The 19,594-nt window shown below is 50.6% G+C and overlaps 1 protein-coding gene across 1 annotated transcript; it reads left to right on the top strand.

Annotated features, from left to right (window-relative positions):
- Positions 1 to 6,403: 6,403 nt before the first annotated feature.
- On the top strand, positions 6,404 to 18,046 carry LOC121862394 (the record flags this gene model as incomplete). Its single annotated transcript, XM_042360659.1, is given in 5 exon segments — positions 6,404 to 6,434; positions 14,418 to 14,568; positions 15,340 to 15,488; positions 17,587 to 17,711; positions 17,909 to 18,046. Coding segments are annotated over 4 exon segments (444 nt in total), but the record flags the coding sequence as incomplete, so codon positions are not given.
- Positions 18,047 to 19,594: the final 1,548 nt, after the last annotated feature.

Here is a 19,594-nt window from a genome sequence, read left to right as displayed (position 1 = left end):
CCTCCCCTCACAACTATCCCACTCCCCTCCCAACCATCCTCCTCTCACCATCTCCCTCACTCCTCCTGCTATCTTCCTCCTACCATCTCCTCTCTCCTCTCCCACCATCTCCTCCCCTCCCTCGTGCACTTTGTCCCTCACCACTATCAGGCTCCTCATATCTTCTCCATCCCTTTGCCATCTTCCCTCATCCTACCATCACTCCTCCTCTCCACCCTCCCCTCACCTACTCCCCTCCTGTCTCCTCCTCCCTCCCTCCCCCTCTCTCCTCCCCCTCTCCACCATCCTGCTCCTCCTTCTTCCTCCCCAACATCTTCTCCTCCCTCCCTCTCCCATCTTCTCCCTCTCTTACACATCTCCTCCCCCGTCACCTATCTCATCCCCCTCCCCCACCATCTTCTCTCCTCCCTCTATCTGCTCTCTCCCACCATCTCCTCCCTCCCCTCACCCCTCTCCTCCCTCCCTCCTGTATCTGTCCCTCCTTCCCTCACGTCCTCCACCATCATCTCCTCACTCCTCTTCCTATCTCCTCCCTCACCCACCATCTCCTTCCTCAGTCCCTCACCATCTCCTCCCTCCCTCCCTCCCTCCCCTCCTCTCCTCTTCCACCATCCTTCTCTCACTCCTCTGCTCCTCCCACCATCTCCTTCCTCAGTCCCTCACCACCATCTCCTCCCTCCCCCTCCCCACCATCTCTCCCTCCCTCACCATGTCTCCTCCTACTCACCCACCATCTCCTCCTCCCTCACCCTTCTCCCTCCCCTTCATCACCCACCGTCTCCTCCCCTCCTCCATCTCACCATCTCCTTCTCTCTCCTTTCCTCCCTCACCCATCTCCTTCCTCACCACCCCATATCTCCTTCCATCCCACCCCATCTCCTCCCTCCCTCTACCCAATCCTCCCTCCCTCCCTCATCACCTGCATCTCTCCTCCCACCACCTCATCCCCACCCTCCTTCACCTCACCTTCTCCATCCTCCACCTCCCTCCTCCCTCCATGTCCTTCCTCTCCACTCTACCCATCACCTCCCCCGTCCCCCTTACCATCCTTCCCCCTCACCCCCATCCCTCCTCCCCTCCACCCTATCTTCCATCACCATCTCCTCCTCCTCTTTCTCCTCCTCCTCACCACCATCTCCTCCTCCTCCCTCTCACCTCTCTCCTCCTCCCCTCCCCCTCCTCCTCCCCTCCTCCTACCCATCTCCTCCCCTCCCTCATCACCTCTCCCTCCTCCCTCACCTCCTCCCCTTCCTGTCCTCCTCCCCCTCTCACCATCTCCCTCCTCCCATCCTCCTCCTCCCTCCCTCCCCTCACCACCATCTCTCCTCCTCACCATCTCCCTCCCCTCACCCACCATCTCCTCCTCCCTCCCTCCCTCTCCCTCTACCATCTCCTCCCCTCTTTATCTCCTCCTCCCCACCATCTCCTCCTCCCGTCACCATCTCCTCCCTCCCCTCACCATCTCCTCCCCTCCCCTCCCCTCTCCCTCACACCATCTCCTCCCCCCCTCACCCATCTCCTCCTCCACCATCTCTTCCCTCCTCCCATCTCCTCCTCCTCACCACCATCTCCTCCCCCCTCCACCATCTCTTCCTCACATCACCTCTCCCTCCTCCTTCCTGCCATCTCCTCCCTTCCCACCACCATCTCCTCCCCCTCCTCCTCCCTCACCATCTCCTCCCTCCCATCACCTGTCTCCTCCCTCCTTCACCCACCATCTCCTCCCTCCCCCACCATCTCTCCTCCTCACCACCATCTCCTCCCCTCCCACCATCTCCTCCCTCCCCTCCCATCTCCTCCCTCCTCCCCTCCCACCAATCTTCCTCCCCTCCCTCCCACCATCTCCTCCTCCCCTCCACACCATCTCTCCTCCTCCCTCCACCATCTCCTCCTCCCTTCCCTCCCTCCCCCATCTCCTCCCTCCCCATCATCCTCCTCCTCACCACCCATCTCCCTCCTCCTCACCATCTCCTCCTCCTCTCTGTCTCCTCCCCTCCTCCCCATCTCCCTCCCCTCACCATCTCCTCCTCCCTCACCACTATCCCCTCCTCACCTATCTCCATCCTCCTCTCATCTCCTCCCTCTCCTCACCACCTCTCCTCCTCCTCACCATCATCTTCTCCTCCCCTCACCACCATCTCCTCCTCCTCACCACCATCTCCTCCCCTCCCTCCTCTCATCTCCTCCTCCTCACCATCATCCTCCTCTCTTCAATTTCTCCTCCTCCCACCATCTCCTCCCTCCCCTCACCACCATCTCCTCCTCCCCTCACTCTCTCTCCTCCCTCCCTCCCACCATCTACTCCCCTCCCCTCACCCACCATCTCCTCCCTCCTCACCTCCCCTCCCTCACCATCTCCTCCCTTCCTCCCCACCATCTCCTCCCTCCCTCCCTCTCATCTCCTCCCTCCTCCCATCTCCTCCCTCCTCCACCACTATCCCTTCCCACACCATCTCCCCTCCCCTCCCATCCTCCTCCCCTCACCATCTCCTCCCTCCCTCCCACTCCCTCCTCACCACCATCCTCTCCTCCTCCTATCCCCTCCTCACCTTCTCCCTCCTCCCATCTCCTCCCACCATCTTCTCCTCCTCACCTGATCTCCTCCTCCTGTCCTTCCCTCTCACCATCTCCTCCTGCCTCCACCCACCATCTCTTCCTCCTCACCTCTCTCCTCCTACATCACCACCATCTCCTCCTCCTCCCACCTTCTCCTCTCACCATCTCCTCTCCCCATCCACCATCTCCTCTCTCCTTCCCCACCATCTCCTCCCTCCCCACCACCATCTCCTCCCTCTCCCACATCTCCTCTCACCCATCTCCTCCTCCTTCACATCTCTCCTCCCCTCACCACCATCTCCTCCCTCCCTCACCATCTCCTCCCTCCCACCATCTCCTCCCTCCTCACCATCTCCTCCACCCCCACCATCTCCTCCTCCCTCACCTCCTCTCCTCCTCCTTCACCATGTCCTCCCTCCCCTCACCCACCATCCTCCCTCCCTCACCACCATCCTCCCTCCTTCACCATCTCTCCTCCCTCTCTCCTCACCTCCATCTCTCTCTCCTTCACCACATCTCCTCCCACCCCTCCACCATCTCCTCCTCCCTCACCATCTCCTCCCTCACCACCATCTCCTCCCTCCCTCTACCATCTCCTCTCTCTCTCACCACCATCTCTCCCTTCCTCCCCACCCCACCCATCTCCTCCCCTCCCTCCCTCACCACCATCTCTCCCTCCCTCCGTCACCACCATCTCCTCCCTCCCTCCCTCCCCACCATCTCTCCTCCTCCTCCCCTCACCACCATCTCCTCCCTCCACTCACCATCATCTTCTCCTCCTCCCACCACCATCTCCTCCCTCCCTCCCACCACCATCTCCTCCCTTCCTCCCACCCACCATCTCCTCCTCCCTCCTCCCCTCCCCACCATCTCCTCCCTCCCATCATCTTCTCCTCCCCTCCACCACCATCTCCTCCTCCCTCCCCACCACCATCTCCCCTCCCTCCCCAACCTCCTCCTCCTCCCTCCCCTCCCCTCACCATCCTCCTCTCCCACACCATCATCTCCCTCCCCTCACCCTATCTCCTCCCTCCCCTCCCACACCTCTCTCCCATCCCTCCTCCACCACCATCTCCTCCCCTCCCCTCCCCTCTGACCATCTCCTCCCCTCCCCTCCCTCCCCTCCCACCACCATCTCCCCTCCCTCCCCTCACCCACCATCTCCTCCCTCCCCTCACCCACATCTCCTCCTCCCCTCCCCACCCATCCCTCTCCCTGCCTCCCTATCCGCTCCCCTCACCACCATCTCCCTCCTCCACCACCATCCTCCTCCCTCCCTACCATCTCCTCCCTCCCTCCACCATCTCCTCCCTCCCTCCACCCCCATCTCCTCCTCCTCCCACCCACCATCTCCTCCTCCCTCCCACTATCTCCTCCTCCACCATCTCCTCTCCCCCCCACCATCTCCTCCTCCTCACAATCTCCTCCCCTCCCACCACCATCCTTCCCTCCCCTCACCACCATCTCCTCACCTCACCATCTCCTCTCCCCCCATCTCCTCCTCCTCCCACCCACAATCTCCTCCTCACCACCATCCTTCCCTCCCTCACCTACCATCTCCTCCCTGCCTCCACCATCTCCTCTCTACCATCTCTTCCATCCCTGCTATCTCCTCCCTCACACATCTCCTCTCTCCCTTCACCACATCTCCTCCCCCCACCACCTCTCCTCTCCCTCCCACAATCTCCTCCCTCTACCATCTCTTCCCTCCTTCACCATCTCCTCCCTCCCTCACCTCACTCTCCTCTACCATCTCTCCTCCTTCCACCACCATCTCCTCCCACCCCCCCTCCCACCTCTCCTCCTCCCCTCCCCCATCTCATCCCTCCTCCCATCTCCTCCTCCCCTCCCATCTCCTCCCTTCTCCCCTTCTCCTCCCTCCTCCCCTCCCACCACCATCTCCTCCCTCCCCTCCCATCCTATCTCCTCCCTCCTCTCCTCACCTCTCCCTCCCCTGTCCATCTTCTCCCTCCCCTCACCCATCTCCCCTCTCCCCACCATCTCCCCTCCCCTCCTCCCCACTATCCCTTCCTTCACCTCCTCCCTCCCCTCCCTCCTGTCTCCTCCCCTCCCTCCCCCCACATCTCCCCTCCTTCCTCCCCACCCACATCTCCTCCCTCCCTCCTTCACCATCCTCTCCCTCCCCTCCTCGTCCACCACCATCTCCTCCCTCCTCCTCACCACCATCTCCTCCCTCCCCTCCAACCATCTCCTCCTCCCTCCCCTCCCTCCTGCATCTCCTCCTCTCTTACATCCTCCTCCTCCTCCCTCCTACCATCTCCTCCTCCCCTCCTGTCTCTCCCTCCCCTCCCCACCCATCCCCTCCCAGCCTCCCACCTCCTCCCATCATCTCCTCCCTCCCTCCTCACCACCATCTCCTCCTCCCTGCTTCCCTCCCTCACCATCTCCTCCCCTCCCCTCCCCTCACCACCATCTCCTCCCTCCCCCCCTCTCTCCTCCTCCCCTCCCACCATCCTCTCCTCCCCTCCCCTCCCCATCTCCTCCCCTCCCACCACCATCTCCTCCCTCCCCCTCACCACTATCTGCTCCCTCTCCCACCATCTCCTCCCTCCCCACCACCATCTCCCTCCCTCTTCCATCTCCTCCCTCCCTTCTCTCCCATCCTCCACTCCCTACCCACCATCTCCTCCTCCCCATCTCTCCTCCTACCCATCATCCTCCCTCACCCATCTCCTCCCTCTCCTCTCACCATCTCCTCCCTCCTCCCTCCCCACCATCTCCTCCTCCTCCCACCACCATCTCCTCCCTCCTCCCACCACCATCTCCTCTCCCTCCCACCCATCTCTCCTCCCTCCCACCCCACCATCTCCCCTCCTCCCCTCCCACCACCATCCTCCCTCCCCTCCCTCCCCTCCCCACCACCATCTCCTCCCCTCCCTCCCCTCCCACCACCATCTCCTCCTCCCCTCCCCTCCCCCTCTGTCTCCTCCCACCCCTCACCTCTCCCTCCCTCCTCCTGCTATCGCCACCACCATCTCCCTCCCTCCTTCCCTCCCTCCTCTCTCCCCTCCTGTATCTCCTCCCTCCCCTCACCACCATCTCCTCACCCTCTCTCCTCCTTCCCCTCACCACTATCTGCTCCCTCACCTTCTCTCCCCCCCCTCCCATCATCTCCCCTACTCTCCACCATCTCCTCCCTCCCTTCTACTATCTCCTCCTTCCCTCACCATCTCACCTCCTCCCCTCCCCACCATCTCCCCTCCCTCCTCACCATCTCCTCCTCCCCTCTCTCTCTGCTTCCTCCACCACCCCTCTCCTCCCTCCTCACCACTATCTCTACCCACCCACCACCATCTCCTCCCTCCTCTCAACCATCTCCTCCCTCCCTCACCATCCTATCCTCCCTCCCCTCACCTATCCCTGCTCTCCCACCTCTCCTCCCTCCCTCCCACTATCTGCTCTCCCACCCACCTCCCCTCTCCCCTCTCCCACCATCTCCCTACCCCTCTCCCACCATCTCCCTCCCTCCTCACCATCATTTCCTCCCTCCTCACCATCATCTCCCTACCTCCCTCACCACTATCTGCTCCCTCACCTCCCTCTCCTCCCTCCTCACCTCCTATCTGCTCCCTCACCCACCCTCCTCCTTCCCCTCCCACCCTATCTGCTCCCTCACCACCACCTCCTCCGCCCTCTCTACCATCTCCCACCCCCTCTCCATCATCTCCTCCCTCCCTCACCACCATCTCCTCCCTCCCTCCTCTCCTGGCCTTGTCTCCGCCTCAGGTGTATCATCCGCGGGACAGTCATCACTGGTACCTGGAGATCAGCCCCATCACCTTCAGGGACGCCGGAGTATCAGAGTCAGGTCAGGTCTCCAGCCCAGATTTCCCTGCCCGTCCTCCTAGCTGTGGAAGGTAAGGTGGCCCTACCCGTCCTCTTAGCTGTGGAAGGTAACGTGGCCCTGTCCGACCCTAGCTGTGGAAGGAAGGTGGCCCTGCCGTCTTCCTAGCTGTCCCCAGGTAAGGTAACGTGGCCCTGTCCGTCCCCCTAGCTGTGAATGGTATGGTGGCCCCGTCCTCCTAGCTGTCGCAGGTAAGGTAGGTGGCCCTGCCCGCCCCCCTAGCTGTGGAAGGTAAGGTGGCCCGTCCGTCCCCGTAGCTGTGAAGGTGGGTGGCCTGCCCTTCCTCACTGTGGAAGGTAAGGTGGCCCTGCCTGTCCTCCTAGCTGTGAATGGTATGGTGGCCCTCTGCCCGTCCTCCTAGCTGTCTCGAGTAAGGTGGCCCTGCCCGTCCTCCTGGCTGTCGCAGGTAAGGTGGCCCTGCCCGTCCTCTGGCTGTCGCAGGTAAGGTGGCCCTGCCCGTCCTCCTAGCTGTCGCAGGTAAGGTGGCCTTGCCCGTCCTCCTAGCTGTCGCAGGTAAGGTGGCCCTGCCCGTCCTCCTAGCTGTGGAGGTAAGGTGGCCCTGCCCGTCCCTAGCTGTCGCAGGTAGGTGGCCCTGCCCGTCCCTAGCTGTCGCAGGTAAGGTGGCCCTGCCCGTCCTCCTAGCTGTGGAAGGTAAGGTGGCCCTGCCCGTCCTCCTAGCTGTCGCAGGTAAGGTGGCCCTGCCCGTCCTCCTAGCTGTCGCAGGTAAGGTGTCCTTGCCCGTCCTCCTAGCTGTCGCAGATAACGTGGCCCTGCCCGTCCTCCTAGCTGTCGCAGGTAAGGTGGCCCTGCCCGTTCTCCTAGCTGTGGAAGGTAAGGTTCGGGGGTGGAATGGGGAGTTTTTAATTATTTTGGATTGTTTTTTTGTTAATAATAAAAACAATATTAATAATGATAATAATAATAAAACCAACAATGCAAGTCTAATACTAACGAGGATAATAATTTTAATATTAGCAATAATCAGAATAGAAAATAAACATTATCATAAATACAATGCAGTAATGATAAAAACTCTTTTAGTGTCTGTAATAATAATTGAAAATGAAGATGATGATAATAATAAAAATTATGATAATAATTGAGAGTAATAATAACAAAAAGAATTAATACTATTTTATGGAGACGAATGAATAAACAAAGGAAAAAATTAAATATTGTGTATACTCGTATATAAATACTGGACCAGCGTCATGACCAGGCTAACTGCATGTATTGATATTTGACAGTTCCTATATGAATATAGTATAGGTTCAGCTTTTAGAGAACAAATTGTTTTTTGATGAGACTTTGTACAGTACTTGCTATTGTCATCACCATTCTGGGTATAAGAATTTATTATTATTGGTATCAAGTTAAAATTATATATATATATATATATATATATATATATATATATATATATATATATATATATATATATATATATATATATATATATATATATATATGTATATATATATATGCTGATAACCACAAGGAAACAAGAAAACACGAAGTTCCCAAACGCTTTCAATTCACATCTTCAGGGGTGAGTACAGATTAAGGAGTACATAAGAACATAAGAACATAAGAAAATAAGGAGTCTGCAATAGGCCGGTTGGCCTGTGCATGGCAGCTCCTGTCGAGAGTTACTACCACTCTCTATCATCCATGAATCTATCTAGCCTCCATTTAAAACTTTCCAGCGTTCCAGCACTTAATACAAAGTTGCTAAGCTTGTTCCACACGTCCACCACCCTATTTGTGAACCAGATACTTCCTATCTCCCTCCTAAACCTAAACTTATCCAACTTAAATCCGTTGCTACGAGTCCCATCCTGCTCGGATATTATAAGAACTTTATCTTGTCTCCTTTATTGATTCCTTTCACCCACTTAAATACGTCCATCATATCTCCCCGCACTCTTCGTCTTTCTTGGGAATGCAAGTTTAGTTTCTTTAATCTATCTTGATATGGAAGGTTTCTAAGTCCCGGAATCATTTTCGTCATTCTTCGCTGCACCGACTCTAGTGAATTGATATCCATTCTATAATAAGGGCACCAGAACTGAACAGCATAATCGAAGTGCGGCCTGACTAGCGCAAGAAATAGTTGCAATATGACCTCCTCACTCTTATTACTTACACTTCTAGATATAAAACCTAATACTGTTTGCCTTATTTCGAACATTAACGCACTGTTTTCTAGGCCGTAGGTCCGGGCTGCAAGTAAAAACATAAGAACATAAGAATGGAGGAAACTGCAGCGGGCCTATTAGCCCATACTAGGCACCCCGTTTACACCCAACCCCTATTGCTCATATAAGCATCCAACCTATGTTTGAAGCTATCCAACGTATTCGAGTTTATGGTGATATTTGGTAACTTGTTCCATTCATCCACTACTCCGTTTCCAAACCAGTGTTTACCAATTTCACTCCTAAATCTAATTTTGTTTAATTTAAAACCATTGTTACGAGTTCGCTCCTGGTTGGATAGTTTGAGTATCTTTGTATTGATCCCTTTGTTTAGCCCTGACTTCCATTTATACACCTCTATCATGTCGCCCCTAGCACTACGTCTCTCGAGGGAGTGCGGATTAAAACGCTTTAACCTGTCTCTGTACTCAAGGTTCCTAATGCCCGGGATTAGTCTTGTCATTCTCCTCTGGATTCTTTCCAAGGATTCTATATCCATTCTGTAATACGGTGACCAGAACTGAACTGCGTAGTCCAGGTGTGGTCTCACAAGAGCAAGATACAGTTTTAGGATGACCTCGCTAGTCTTGTAACTAACACTCCTTTGTATGAACCCAAGTACTTTATTAGCCTTGTTACGAGCAAAAACACATTGTTTACTTGGTTTAAGGTTCCTACTTATCATTACTCCTAATCTCTCTCGCAGTCGGATTTCTCAATGGCATCGTTGTTCATCTGGTAACTGGTTTCCCTGTTTCCGTCTCCTATACTGAGTTCTTTACATTTGTCCACAATGAATTTCATCTGCCATTTTTCAGACCAGTCGAAAAATTTGTTTAGATCTTCCTGTAGTTTTGTGGAGTCCTCGTCAGATTTAATTACACGTCCTATTTTAGTGTCATCAGCAAATTTACTTATGTTGCTGTCTGTGCCGATATCTATGTCGTTTATGTATATAATAAATAATAATAGTCCAAGTACTGAACCTTGGGGAACTCCACTAGTGACGTTGCTCCAATGGGATTTTGTGCCGTTAATGCTCACTCGCTGTTTCCTGTCCTGTAACCATGCCCTAATCCATTTTAGAATATTACCTTTAATGCCATGTGCTTCTACCTTTCTTATTAGTCTTTCGTGGGGGACTCTGTCGAAGGCTTTGCTAAAGTCAAGATATACCACATCATAATTGTGCCCCTCGTCCACCGATTCAAAAACTGATGAAAAGAATGTTAATAGATAAGTTAGACATGAACGCCTGCTTGTGAAGCCATGCTGGGAATCATTGATCAATTTGTGCTTCTCCAGATGGTTTCGAATACAGTTTGAAATGATTGATTCCAGTAATTTGCCTACAATTGATGTTAGACTGATTGGACGGTAGTTGGAGGATAGTGATCTATCCCCCTTCTTGAAAATCGGTATAACATTCGCTATCCTCCAGGACCTGTTTTTAAGGACATGTTAAACAACTTTGCTAAGGGCATACTAAGCTCTTCCTTACATTCCTTTAATACTCTGGCAAATATCTCATCGGGACCAGGCGACGTATTAGGCTTTAGTTTGTCTATTTGCTTACTAACATCGTTACTAGTCACTACTATCTCGCTTAATTTGTTTCTTCACGATCTCTGAATAGAGTGGGTACCTAGGGTATCATGTTTAAATTTTCGGTGGTGAAAACTGTTGAAAAATACTTATTCAGATTATTGCTCATTTCTCCGTCGTTATCAGTTAGCTCGCCGCTATCTGACTGTATTGGCCTAATCTTTTCTTGTGTTTTAGTTTGATACATTTGATAGAATCCCTTGGGGTTTGTCTTCGCCTCCCTTGCTATCCTCAGCTCATTATTCCTCTTTGCTTTCCTTATCTCGGTCTTAACCCTACCGGCCAATACCTTATAATAATCCCGGAGGTAAATTTCGCCACGATTTATCCTCCTACCTGTAGCCTTCCTTTGACCAATAATGTTCTTTAAATAATTAATTATTCATTTAGGGTCATTCTTGTTTGATCTGAGTTTTTTGTATGGTATGTTCTGCCTTTGTGTATTAAATAACTGATTATTTAATTTGTCGTGGAACTCGGCAACCTCAGATCTCGTTTTCAGGTCGGTTTCAATCTTCAGGTCCAAGTAGTTCACCCCCAAGTGTGATACCCCTTCTCTCAAGTGCCTCTTCAAACTATCAAAGTTTGCCCTTCTGAAATCTGGGGCTTTTGTGGAATTTTCCTTACGGCTGCCCTGAAAATTTAACTGGAATCTAATTTCTTTATGATCGCTGTTTGCACGTTCGTTCCCTACCTCGACATGACTAATGAGGTTTCCTCTGTTCAACAGAACTAAATCGAGTATATTATTACCCCGGGTGGGTTCGGTTATATGTTGACCTAGAAAACAGCCCTGGATTGTTTCAAGAAAATCCTCTGATTCTGAGTTACCCGTAAGGTCAATCCAATCTATTTGGCTAAAGTTAAAATCGCCTACTATACAGACTTTGCTGTGTATGGAAGCCCTGAGTATTTCATCCCAAATAAGTTGCTCATTAACTCCATCAAGATTGGGAGGTCTATATATTACTCCTGTGATTAATTTTTCCCTACCGTCGATTAATTCTATCCAAATTGTTTCTGTATTCCAGTCAGTTTTTATTTCCTTATTTATTTCACACTTCAGATTATCCCTGACATAGATTGCTACTCCGCCTCCTTTCCTAATCTGCCTATCGGTATGGAATAATTTGTAACCTGCAATTTGGTATTCGACAGGTAACTCCCGTGAGTCTAGGTTGATCCATGTTTCAGTGAATGCTATTATATCGATTTTCTCGGTACATACCAAGGCCCTAATATCATCCATTTTGTTTCTCATACTTCTACTGTTCGCGTAGTAGACATTTAAATTAGACGGGTTATGAGTCATCCCTTTGCCGCGTTTAGGTTTTAACTCGCTGTCTAATTTAGTTTTGTCGTCATTCCTAACACTATGTCCCTGTAACCTTTCACTTTGTTTACCCGTTCCCACTGCAATCTCCTCCACCCCCATGCTCACATGTTCCCCTAGCAGTTTAAAGACTTCGACATCTTTTGGACTGCCCTTTCAAGAGTCCCAGCCAGGGTAGCCACTCCATCCCTAGACAGATGCACCCCATCCCTAGCATATAGGTCCCTTCTGCCGTTGTCAATGAATGGGACAGATATTGACTTGCAATATCTGTCAGGACGGCTGTTGACACCAACTGCCCTTGACAACCATTCATTGCCAACTCTCCTTCTAGGCAGGACACCACATATGATAGGGATCCCTCCCCTAGACCTAACACGTTCTATAGCTGTCTTCAACTTATCAAGAAGCTCCTCACTCCTACACCGGCCAATATCATTGCCTCCTGCACTGAGGCAGATAATGGGTTTGTTCCCATTACCAGACAAGATATTGTCCATCCTGTCAACTATATCCCCCATCCCAGCTCCTGGCAAATACACCCTCATTCTATTTTTATCTTTACCGCAAAAAGCTCTGTCCATGTACCGTACCTGCGAGTCGCCGACAATCAAGATTTTCTTACCTTCCTTGTCAGCCTTGTCCATGACTATACTAACGTCCAATTCGTCTATCAAAGGACTGAAAGAGTTGGTACACTTAGCTGTTGTTGTCGTTTCCTTGGTGTCTTTTCTCACCACCTGTTTGGTCGTCCCTCTCCTTACAACCTTCCATTCGTCATTCACCTGCTTTCTTTGTCTCGTTTCACCCTTCATCCTCGCTATATCTTCTTTTAATTTCAAAATATCTTCCCTGGCCCTCTCTAGCTCGACCCTCAGAAGGGCACAGCCCTGTTCACAAGTCGCACTAGCCATTACCCCTAAATCTCTTTCACAAATCGACTTCTCTAGGTTGATGTTGTCAAGGTTGTATACATTGACAGTATTTGTTCTTCCAATATTAAGTACGCTGCACTTGCTGGTGTTGAATATCATTTGCAATTTTTCTGACCACTCCTGCAGTTTATTTAAATCCTCCTGTAGTGAATTCGCATCCTGCCCTGAATTAATCTTCTGCCCTATTTTGGTGTCATCCGCAAACTTGCTATGTCAATGCTGTTCCCAGTATCTAGATCGTTTATGTAGATTATGAACAAGAGTGGGCCCAGTACGGACCCCTGAGGAACCCCACTTGGCTACACAGCCCCACTGAGATTGCGGCAGGCGGTGTAGCGGTGTCCGGGGGTACCGCACAGGGAGCATATGTCCTCCTGCGCCTCACACTTGTTGACAGTGTGACCGTAGTGCTGGCATTTGTAGCAGCGTTTGGGTCTGCAGTAGGGCTTAACTGGCATAGTTACCCATGCCTGAAGAGCCTCTTTGGGTAGGGTTTCGTGGTGTCCGACGATGGCAGTGGTGTCGGACAGCTTCTTGACACAGCTGAGTTGTCCCTCAGGTAGTTGGCCCAGCTCTTTTGCGTCCATGTGGGCAATTTCGGCGTGGGAGATTACTCCCAGCTTCAAGTTGTCCCACATGTAGGCTCTTGTATGTACTTGGATGCCGTTGATGTCAGAGAGCTCTGCGAGTTGTCAGGGCTGACCATATTCGGCGAAGGTGATCTTGATGTCTCCATGCAGCTTCAGTCGTTCTACCTTGGTAATCACCACGATCCCTTCAGTTTCAAAGAACTTCTTGAGGACTAGGAGGTTTAATTTTTTGGCGTAGGTCTGCATAACTGGGCGTATCTGAGACACCTTGGAGTCTTCGTAACCGGTCATGGTGAGTGGGAAGAGAGTGTGTGTGGGAAGGAGTAATACTTGACAAGGCTAATATATACAGCAGAGGAGAGCGAGATCAAGTCACAGGAATCCAATGCTCTGTTCATTCATATGAGAGATAATAAGCATTGCATTGACTGGGATAATGCTTCCTCAATATTACCTTGTAATTCAATTGTCAGTAGGAGCTGTGAAGTATGATAACATTTCCCTCACCGTAAACACCTACCAGACGTAAGAACACAGCACCGCGACAGCTCTTATGTAACGAAAAAAAAAATTCTACTCAACAAAATGACTTCCTCACCCCACTATGTATGTTAAAAAAAATGATCAATACATAACCCAAAAATCATTAAAAACGAGACAAATGAAAATAACTGAAGAATTAATAATTTATTATTAATGACCATTTACTTATTTTTCTTATTCCTGTAGCGAAAAATTATTTCGGCTGACTCCGTAACCAATTTCGGATTTTTTCTTCCTCCTCATTATTCGAAAAATGGTGCGAGATCTGGACTGTAAGCGGGGTGCGTCGGTTCGCCCCCCCCCCCAAAAAAAAAATCCGCTTAATTTTCGTCTACAATGTTTGTTCGACCATTCTTGAATTGTTCAACTCACTTGTAAATGTTTGCCTGACTGATGCAATTGCTTCCGCAGTGAAGTGAGATTCTGCGATGAAATTTGCTTGTTTTTTATCCCCTCTGAATTTAGAAAACGAATAATGGATCCTTGTTATTCCAAAATACAAAGTTTAAGCGGAGCACTCATCGTTAATGCAACACTTACTTGAGACTAATATAATGAAATGATTAAAACAGAAATAGAGGAAGATGTAGCTTATACATATCTAAACATGTAACATGATCACCGCGCTTGCCTCACCCCTTTGCCGCCTACATAAAAAAGTCTCGTTACTTATTGAATGACCCTCGTACGTTTACTGTATACAAAGTACAGTGTCTATGTTTTTGTTTCTGTTCGCTAGCTACAGTTACAATTTTAAACATAAAGAGGCAGTAACATTGTGTTGTGCTTTAGTCCAGCAGGCCAAGATCGAGGGCCCGGGGGAGGTGTACATCCAGAAGGGCTCCACCATCCGCCTCACCTGCCTCGTCAACTCACACTCGGACAACGTCGGCGCCGTCAACTGGTTCCGCGACTCTCAACGTCTTGACTATGACTCTCCCAGGTGTGTGTCTCCCAGGTATGTGTGTGTGTCCCGGGTGTGTGTGTGTGTGTGTCCCAGATGTGTGTATGTCTCAGGTGTGTATGTCCCAGGTGTGTGTGTCCCAGGTGTGTGTGACCCAGGTGAGTGTGTGTGTGTATGTCTCAGGTGTGTATGTCCCAGGTGTGTGTGTCTCCTAGGTATGTGTTTCCCATGTATGAGTTATCCTTGATAGATATCTGACCAAGATTGTCTCGCATACATACTCTCACTGTCTCTCTTTCACAGGGGCGGCGTGAGTGTAGATATAGAGAAGACTCCCGCCAGGACCACCTGTCTCACTGTCTCTCACTGTCTCTCTCTCACAGGGGCGGCGTGAGTGTAGAGATAGAGAAGACTCCCGCCAGGACCACCTGTCTCACTATCTCTCACTGTCTCTCACCGTCTCTCTCTCACAGGGGCGGCGTGAGTGTAGAGATAGAGAAGACTCCCGCCAGGACCACCTGTCTCACTATCTCTCACTGTCTCTTTCTCACAGGGGCGGCGTGAGTGTAGATATAGAAGACTCCCGCCAGGACCACATGTCTCACTATCTCTCACTGTCTCTCTCTTTCACAGGGGCGGCGTGAGTGTAGATATAGAAGACTCCGCCAGGACCACCTGTCTCACTATCTCTCACTGTCTCTCACCGTCTCTCTCTCACAGGGGCGGCGTGAGTGTAGATATAGAGAAGACTCCCGCCAGGACCACCTGTCTCACTATCTCTCACTGTCTCTCACCGTCTCTCTCTCACAGGGGCGGCGTAAGTGTAGAGATAGAGAAGACTCCCGCCAGGACCACGTCTAAACTCTTCCTCACTCGGGCAGGGAAGGACGACCTCGGTAACTACACTTGTGTCCCGCAGTTTGCTGACCCAGCTTACGTCCTGGTGCACGTGGTCAATGGTGAGTCTTGGTGACCTAACTTCCATCCTGGTGCACGTGATCAATGGTGAATCATGGTGACCCAGCTTCCGTCCTGAAGCACGTGGTCAGTGGTGATTCCTGGTGACCCAGCTTCCATCCTGGTGCACGTGATCAATGGTGAGTCTTGGTGACCCAGCTTCCGTCCTGGTGCACGTGATCAATGGTGAATCATGGTGACCCAGCTTCCGTCCTGAAGCACGTGGTCAGTGGTGATTCCTGGTGACCCAGCTTCCATCCTGGTGCACGTGATCAATGGTGAGTCCTGGTGACCCAGCTTCCGTCCTGGTGCACGTGATTAATGGTGAGTCCTGGTGACCCAGCTTCCGTCCTGAAGCACGTGATTAATGGTGAGTCCTAGTGACCCAGCTTCCGTCCTGGTGCACACGTGGTCAATGGTGAGTCTTGGTGACCCAGCTTCCGTCCTGAAGCACGTGGTTAATGGTGATTCCTGGTGACCCAGCCTCCATCCTGGTGGTCAATGGTGAGTCCTGCTGACCCAGCTTCTGTCCTGGTGCACGTGGTCAGTGGTGATTCCTGGTGACCCAGCTTCCGTCCTGGTTCACGTGGTTAATGGTAAGTCTTGGTGACGTAACTTCCGTCCTGGTGCACGTGATCAATGGTGAGTCCTGGTGACCCAGCTTCCGTCCTGAAGCACGTGGTCAGTGGTGATTCCTGGTGACCTAGCTTCCACCCTGGTGCACGTGGTCAATGGTGAGTCCTGCTGACCCAGCTTCTGTCGTGGTGCACGTGGTTAATGGTGATTCCTGGTGACATTAGCTTCCGTCATGGTGCACGTGGTCAATGGTGAGTCCTGCTGACTCAGCTTCTGTCCTGGTGCACGTGGTTAATGGTGATTCCTGGTGACATTAGCTTCCGTACTGGTTCACGTGGTCAATGGTGAGTCCTGTTGACCTAACTTCCGTCCTCGTGCGCGTGGTCAATGGTGAGTCTTAGTGACCCAGCTTCCGTCTTGGTGCACGTGACGTGGTAAATGGTGAATCCTGGTGACCTAATTTCTGTCCTGGTGAGTCTTGGTGCACCTTGGAAGTCCTGGTAGACCTAACGAGTTCTTGTGCATCTGGAATGTTTTGGTCTGCCTGGTGAGTTCTGGTGATCCCGATGATCTATGATGATCCTGTTGAGTCCTGGTAAAAGTGTCAAATGGTGTGTCACATGGCACTTGGCGAGTCTTGATACATCTATAGTATTTCTACGCTTACCTGGCCAGTAAGCTACAAATAGCTGATTGGTTCATAGAAAATGTTCGTACTGCTGTCCATTTATTCAAACTAAATGCGAGGTCTAATACACTTTGGCGCAATCTAATCGAAGTGTTAACTCGTCAATGAGGGTAAAGTACTTATTGTTTAGCTCTTCAGAACGCGATGAACCGCCGTAAGCAGGAATAATGGTTGTTCACGTCTCACTAGCAGGTAAAAGTGGAATAATTTTTGACTTGCTGAATGTGGTTAAGAATCCATCATGATATTCAATTACAAGCGTTAGTGCACCAGATAGTAGTGAAGGAAAGGGCACGTGATTATTGGGAAGTTAATAGTGTGTGTGTGTGTGTGTGTGTTAAATGTTAAATGATATCTCTATAACTATAAACGCTGATACAAATTGTGATAATGTTGGTATCTGGTGTCTGTAACTCAGAGGTAGTCTTGGTGAACATAAATTAACTCGGAAGTAGACTTGGTGAACATAAAACCGACTCAGAAGTAGAGTTGGTGAACATAAATTAGCTCAGAGTTAATCTTGATGCCCGTTTATAATCGAGCACCACAACATAAACGTCCAACACTACATTTTCAACATTGAACCTATGGGAGGAGTGGGGCGTAAGTTATAATTTCTAGATGGTGTGTTAATAGTAGTTAGTCATGCTGCATGTATTACCAAATCTTGATTTAATCTTTAATTTTTTAAAAAATGTTCTTGTGCTTGATAAAAAGAGCACTGCAGCTTGTCAACACCCCAGAGTTTCCTTTCCTGATAACACCTGACGAACATCGGTAATATCGCTCCTTATCATAAAGTTTGCAAAGGAATTTTTAAATTTCCTTCCCTTCAGGCGAGGAATCTGCTGCCGTCCACACTGCAGGTTCCATTACCGTTCACAGCGACGTGCAGGTGCTGTGTTGGTGCCTGCTGCTGTTGCCTCTACTGTGTCAGGACTGTCGGTGACGCTGTGTCGTGGTGAGTGGCTGTGTTACTTCCTTAACGTCTTTTTATATTACCGGATTATCTTCGGTGACTGGTGTTTCGTACGTGTACCTTCCTCTCTATATTTGTGTATGTTCATATACTTGTATGTACGTATGTTTAATGTTGATACTCATTTATACACCGGGATATATATTTTTTACTGTTATCACCGAGTTCTGTTTCAACAGATGCTGCAACGGTGATGAGCAGGGTGAAGCCACACAGCCCATCACAACCACCACCACCACTATACACCACCACCAACAGCACCACTACATACCATCACCACTACCGCTACACACCACCATCACCACCACTGTACACCATCACCACAACACACCATCACCACCACTACACATCATCATCATCACCACCACCACTACACACCACCACTGCACACCATCACCACTACACACCATCACCACCACTACACATCATCATCATCACCACCACCACCACTATCATCACTAATACATCACTACCATACTTATCATGACCACCGCGTTACATTATCATCTTAACCACCTCAAATCACCAATGTTCATTTGCCATAATCACCGCAACCACACCAACCACCATTGCAACCACTATCATAAACATCACCACCACCATTAAGTACATCAAAACAGCCACACCAATCACTGTAAAGGCTTGGACTTTGGGATATAAATACCTTGCCAGCCTAAACAGGATCTTATAAAAGGAAAGTCAAGAACCATGGGCATCCAGGGGGTAACAAACAACCGTTAGAGATTGACATCTCTCTACTAAGAACACAATCACAATAATTGACACCACTTACACAAATATCAAATAAGCAATTATGGGAGTCAAACAATTAATTGAGTCAAACAATTAAGGGAGTCAAACAATTAAAGGAGTCAACAATTACGAAGGTCAAACAAAGTACAGATATATCCTACGGCTGCAGCCCGGTGGAATGTTCCGTTGACGCTGTGGTCTGCTCTCAGGGGGAAGGTCCAGGGCAGCTTCCTCACTTGGCGCCGGCGTTGGTGGGCGATGTCTTGCCACACAGGAGAGACGCCAGGGCACGGACGGTGGATAGGGCGTGGAGGAAGTAGCGATGACATGGCAGCCGCAATAGTAGCTGGAGCAGGTGTCTGGAGATTGACAGCCAAATAGTGAAGGTCTGGGGAATCAGCCCACGAGCCCCAGGAGCCTCAGATGAGTACATGACCAGAGTTTGAACGAACAGCGGGGTGCAAGTACAGCTGTGTTGACGGCTGGGTAGTGTCTGATGTGTGACTAAGCAGCAGCGACCTTCTCACCTCCGTCTACCCACCCTAGTGGGGCCAAGAACAAGCAAACGAGCGGCGGACAACCATCCCGCTCATTACCGCCCTTATAATCACCACAATTACCACACCACTACCACAACCCCCAGTAACCATCACCATCATCCCCATTTATTTTACTTCCACTACCACCATCATCACCACCGTCTCCAGCAACGATTAACACTAACATCATTACTACCACTAAACACCACCGACCATCATCACAACCACATCACAACAACCACTTCAACCAACACTACCATATCAATAACCCTTACCACCACCATAACTACCATCACTGTCACCATTACGACAACCAACACTGCCATCATTATCAAACCACCACAACCACTTGTGACACTCCATACTCATTCTGGCCAGCATGTGTCTTTCTCAAATACCTCCTCAACAATCATACTCGGCTCCATTATTATAATTTTGTCAGTACTGTTTGTCAGTCACCTCTCTTACAGTACATTTTACTTAACTTCACTTACTCTTTAAATGTTCTTCCTATAGCTTTTTATGTGGGCCTGTAGCTGTTATCCACTCACGCCCACTGTTCCTTTGTTTATA

This window comes from Homarus americanus, unplaced genomic scaffold, assembly GCF_018991925.1.
Source record: "Homarus americanus isolate GMGI-L3 unplaced genomic scaffold, GMGI_Hamer_2.0 scaffold31037, whole genome shotgun sequence".
Lineage (NCBI taxonomy): Eukaryota > Metazoa > Arthropoda > Malacostraca > Decapoda > Nephropidae > Homarus > Homarus americanus.
Note: the sequence above shows the minus strand (reverse complement) of the source record. Positions and strands in the feature narration are given on the sequence as shown.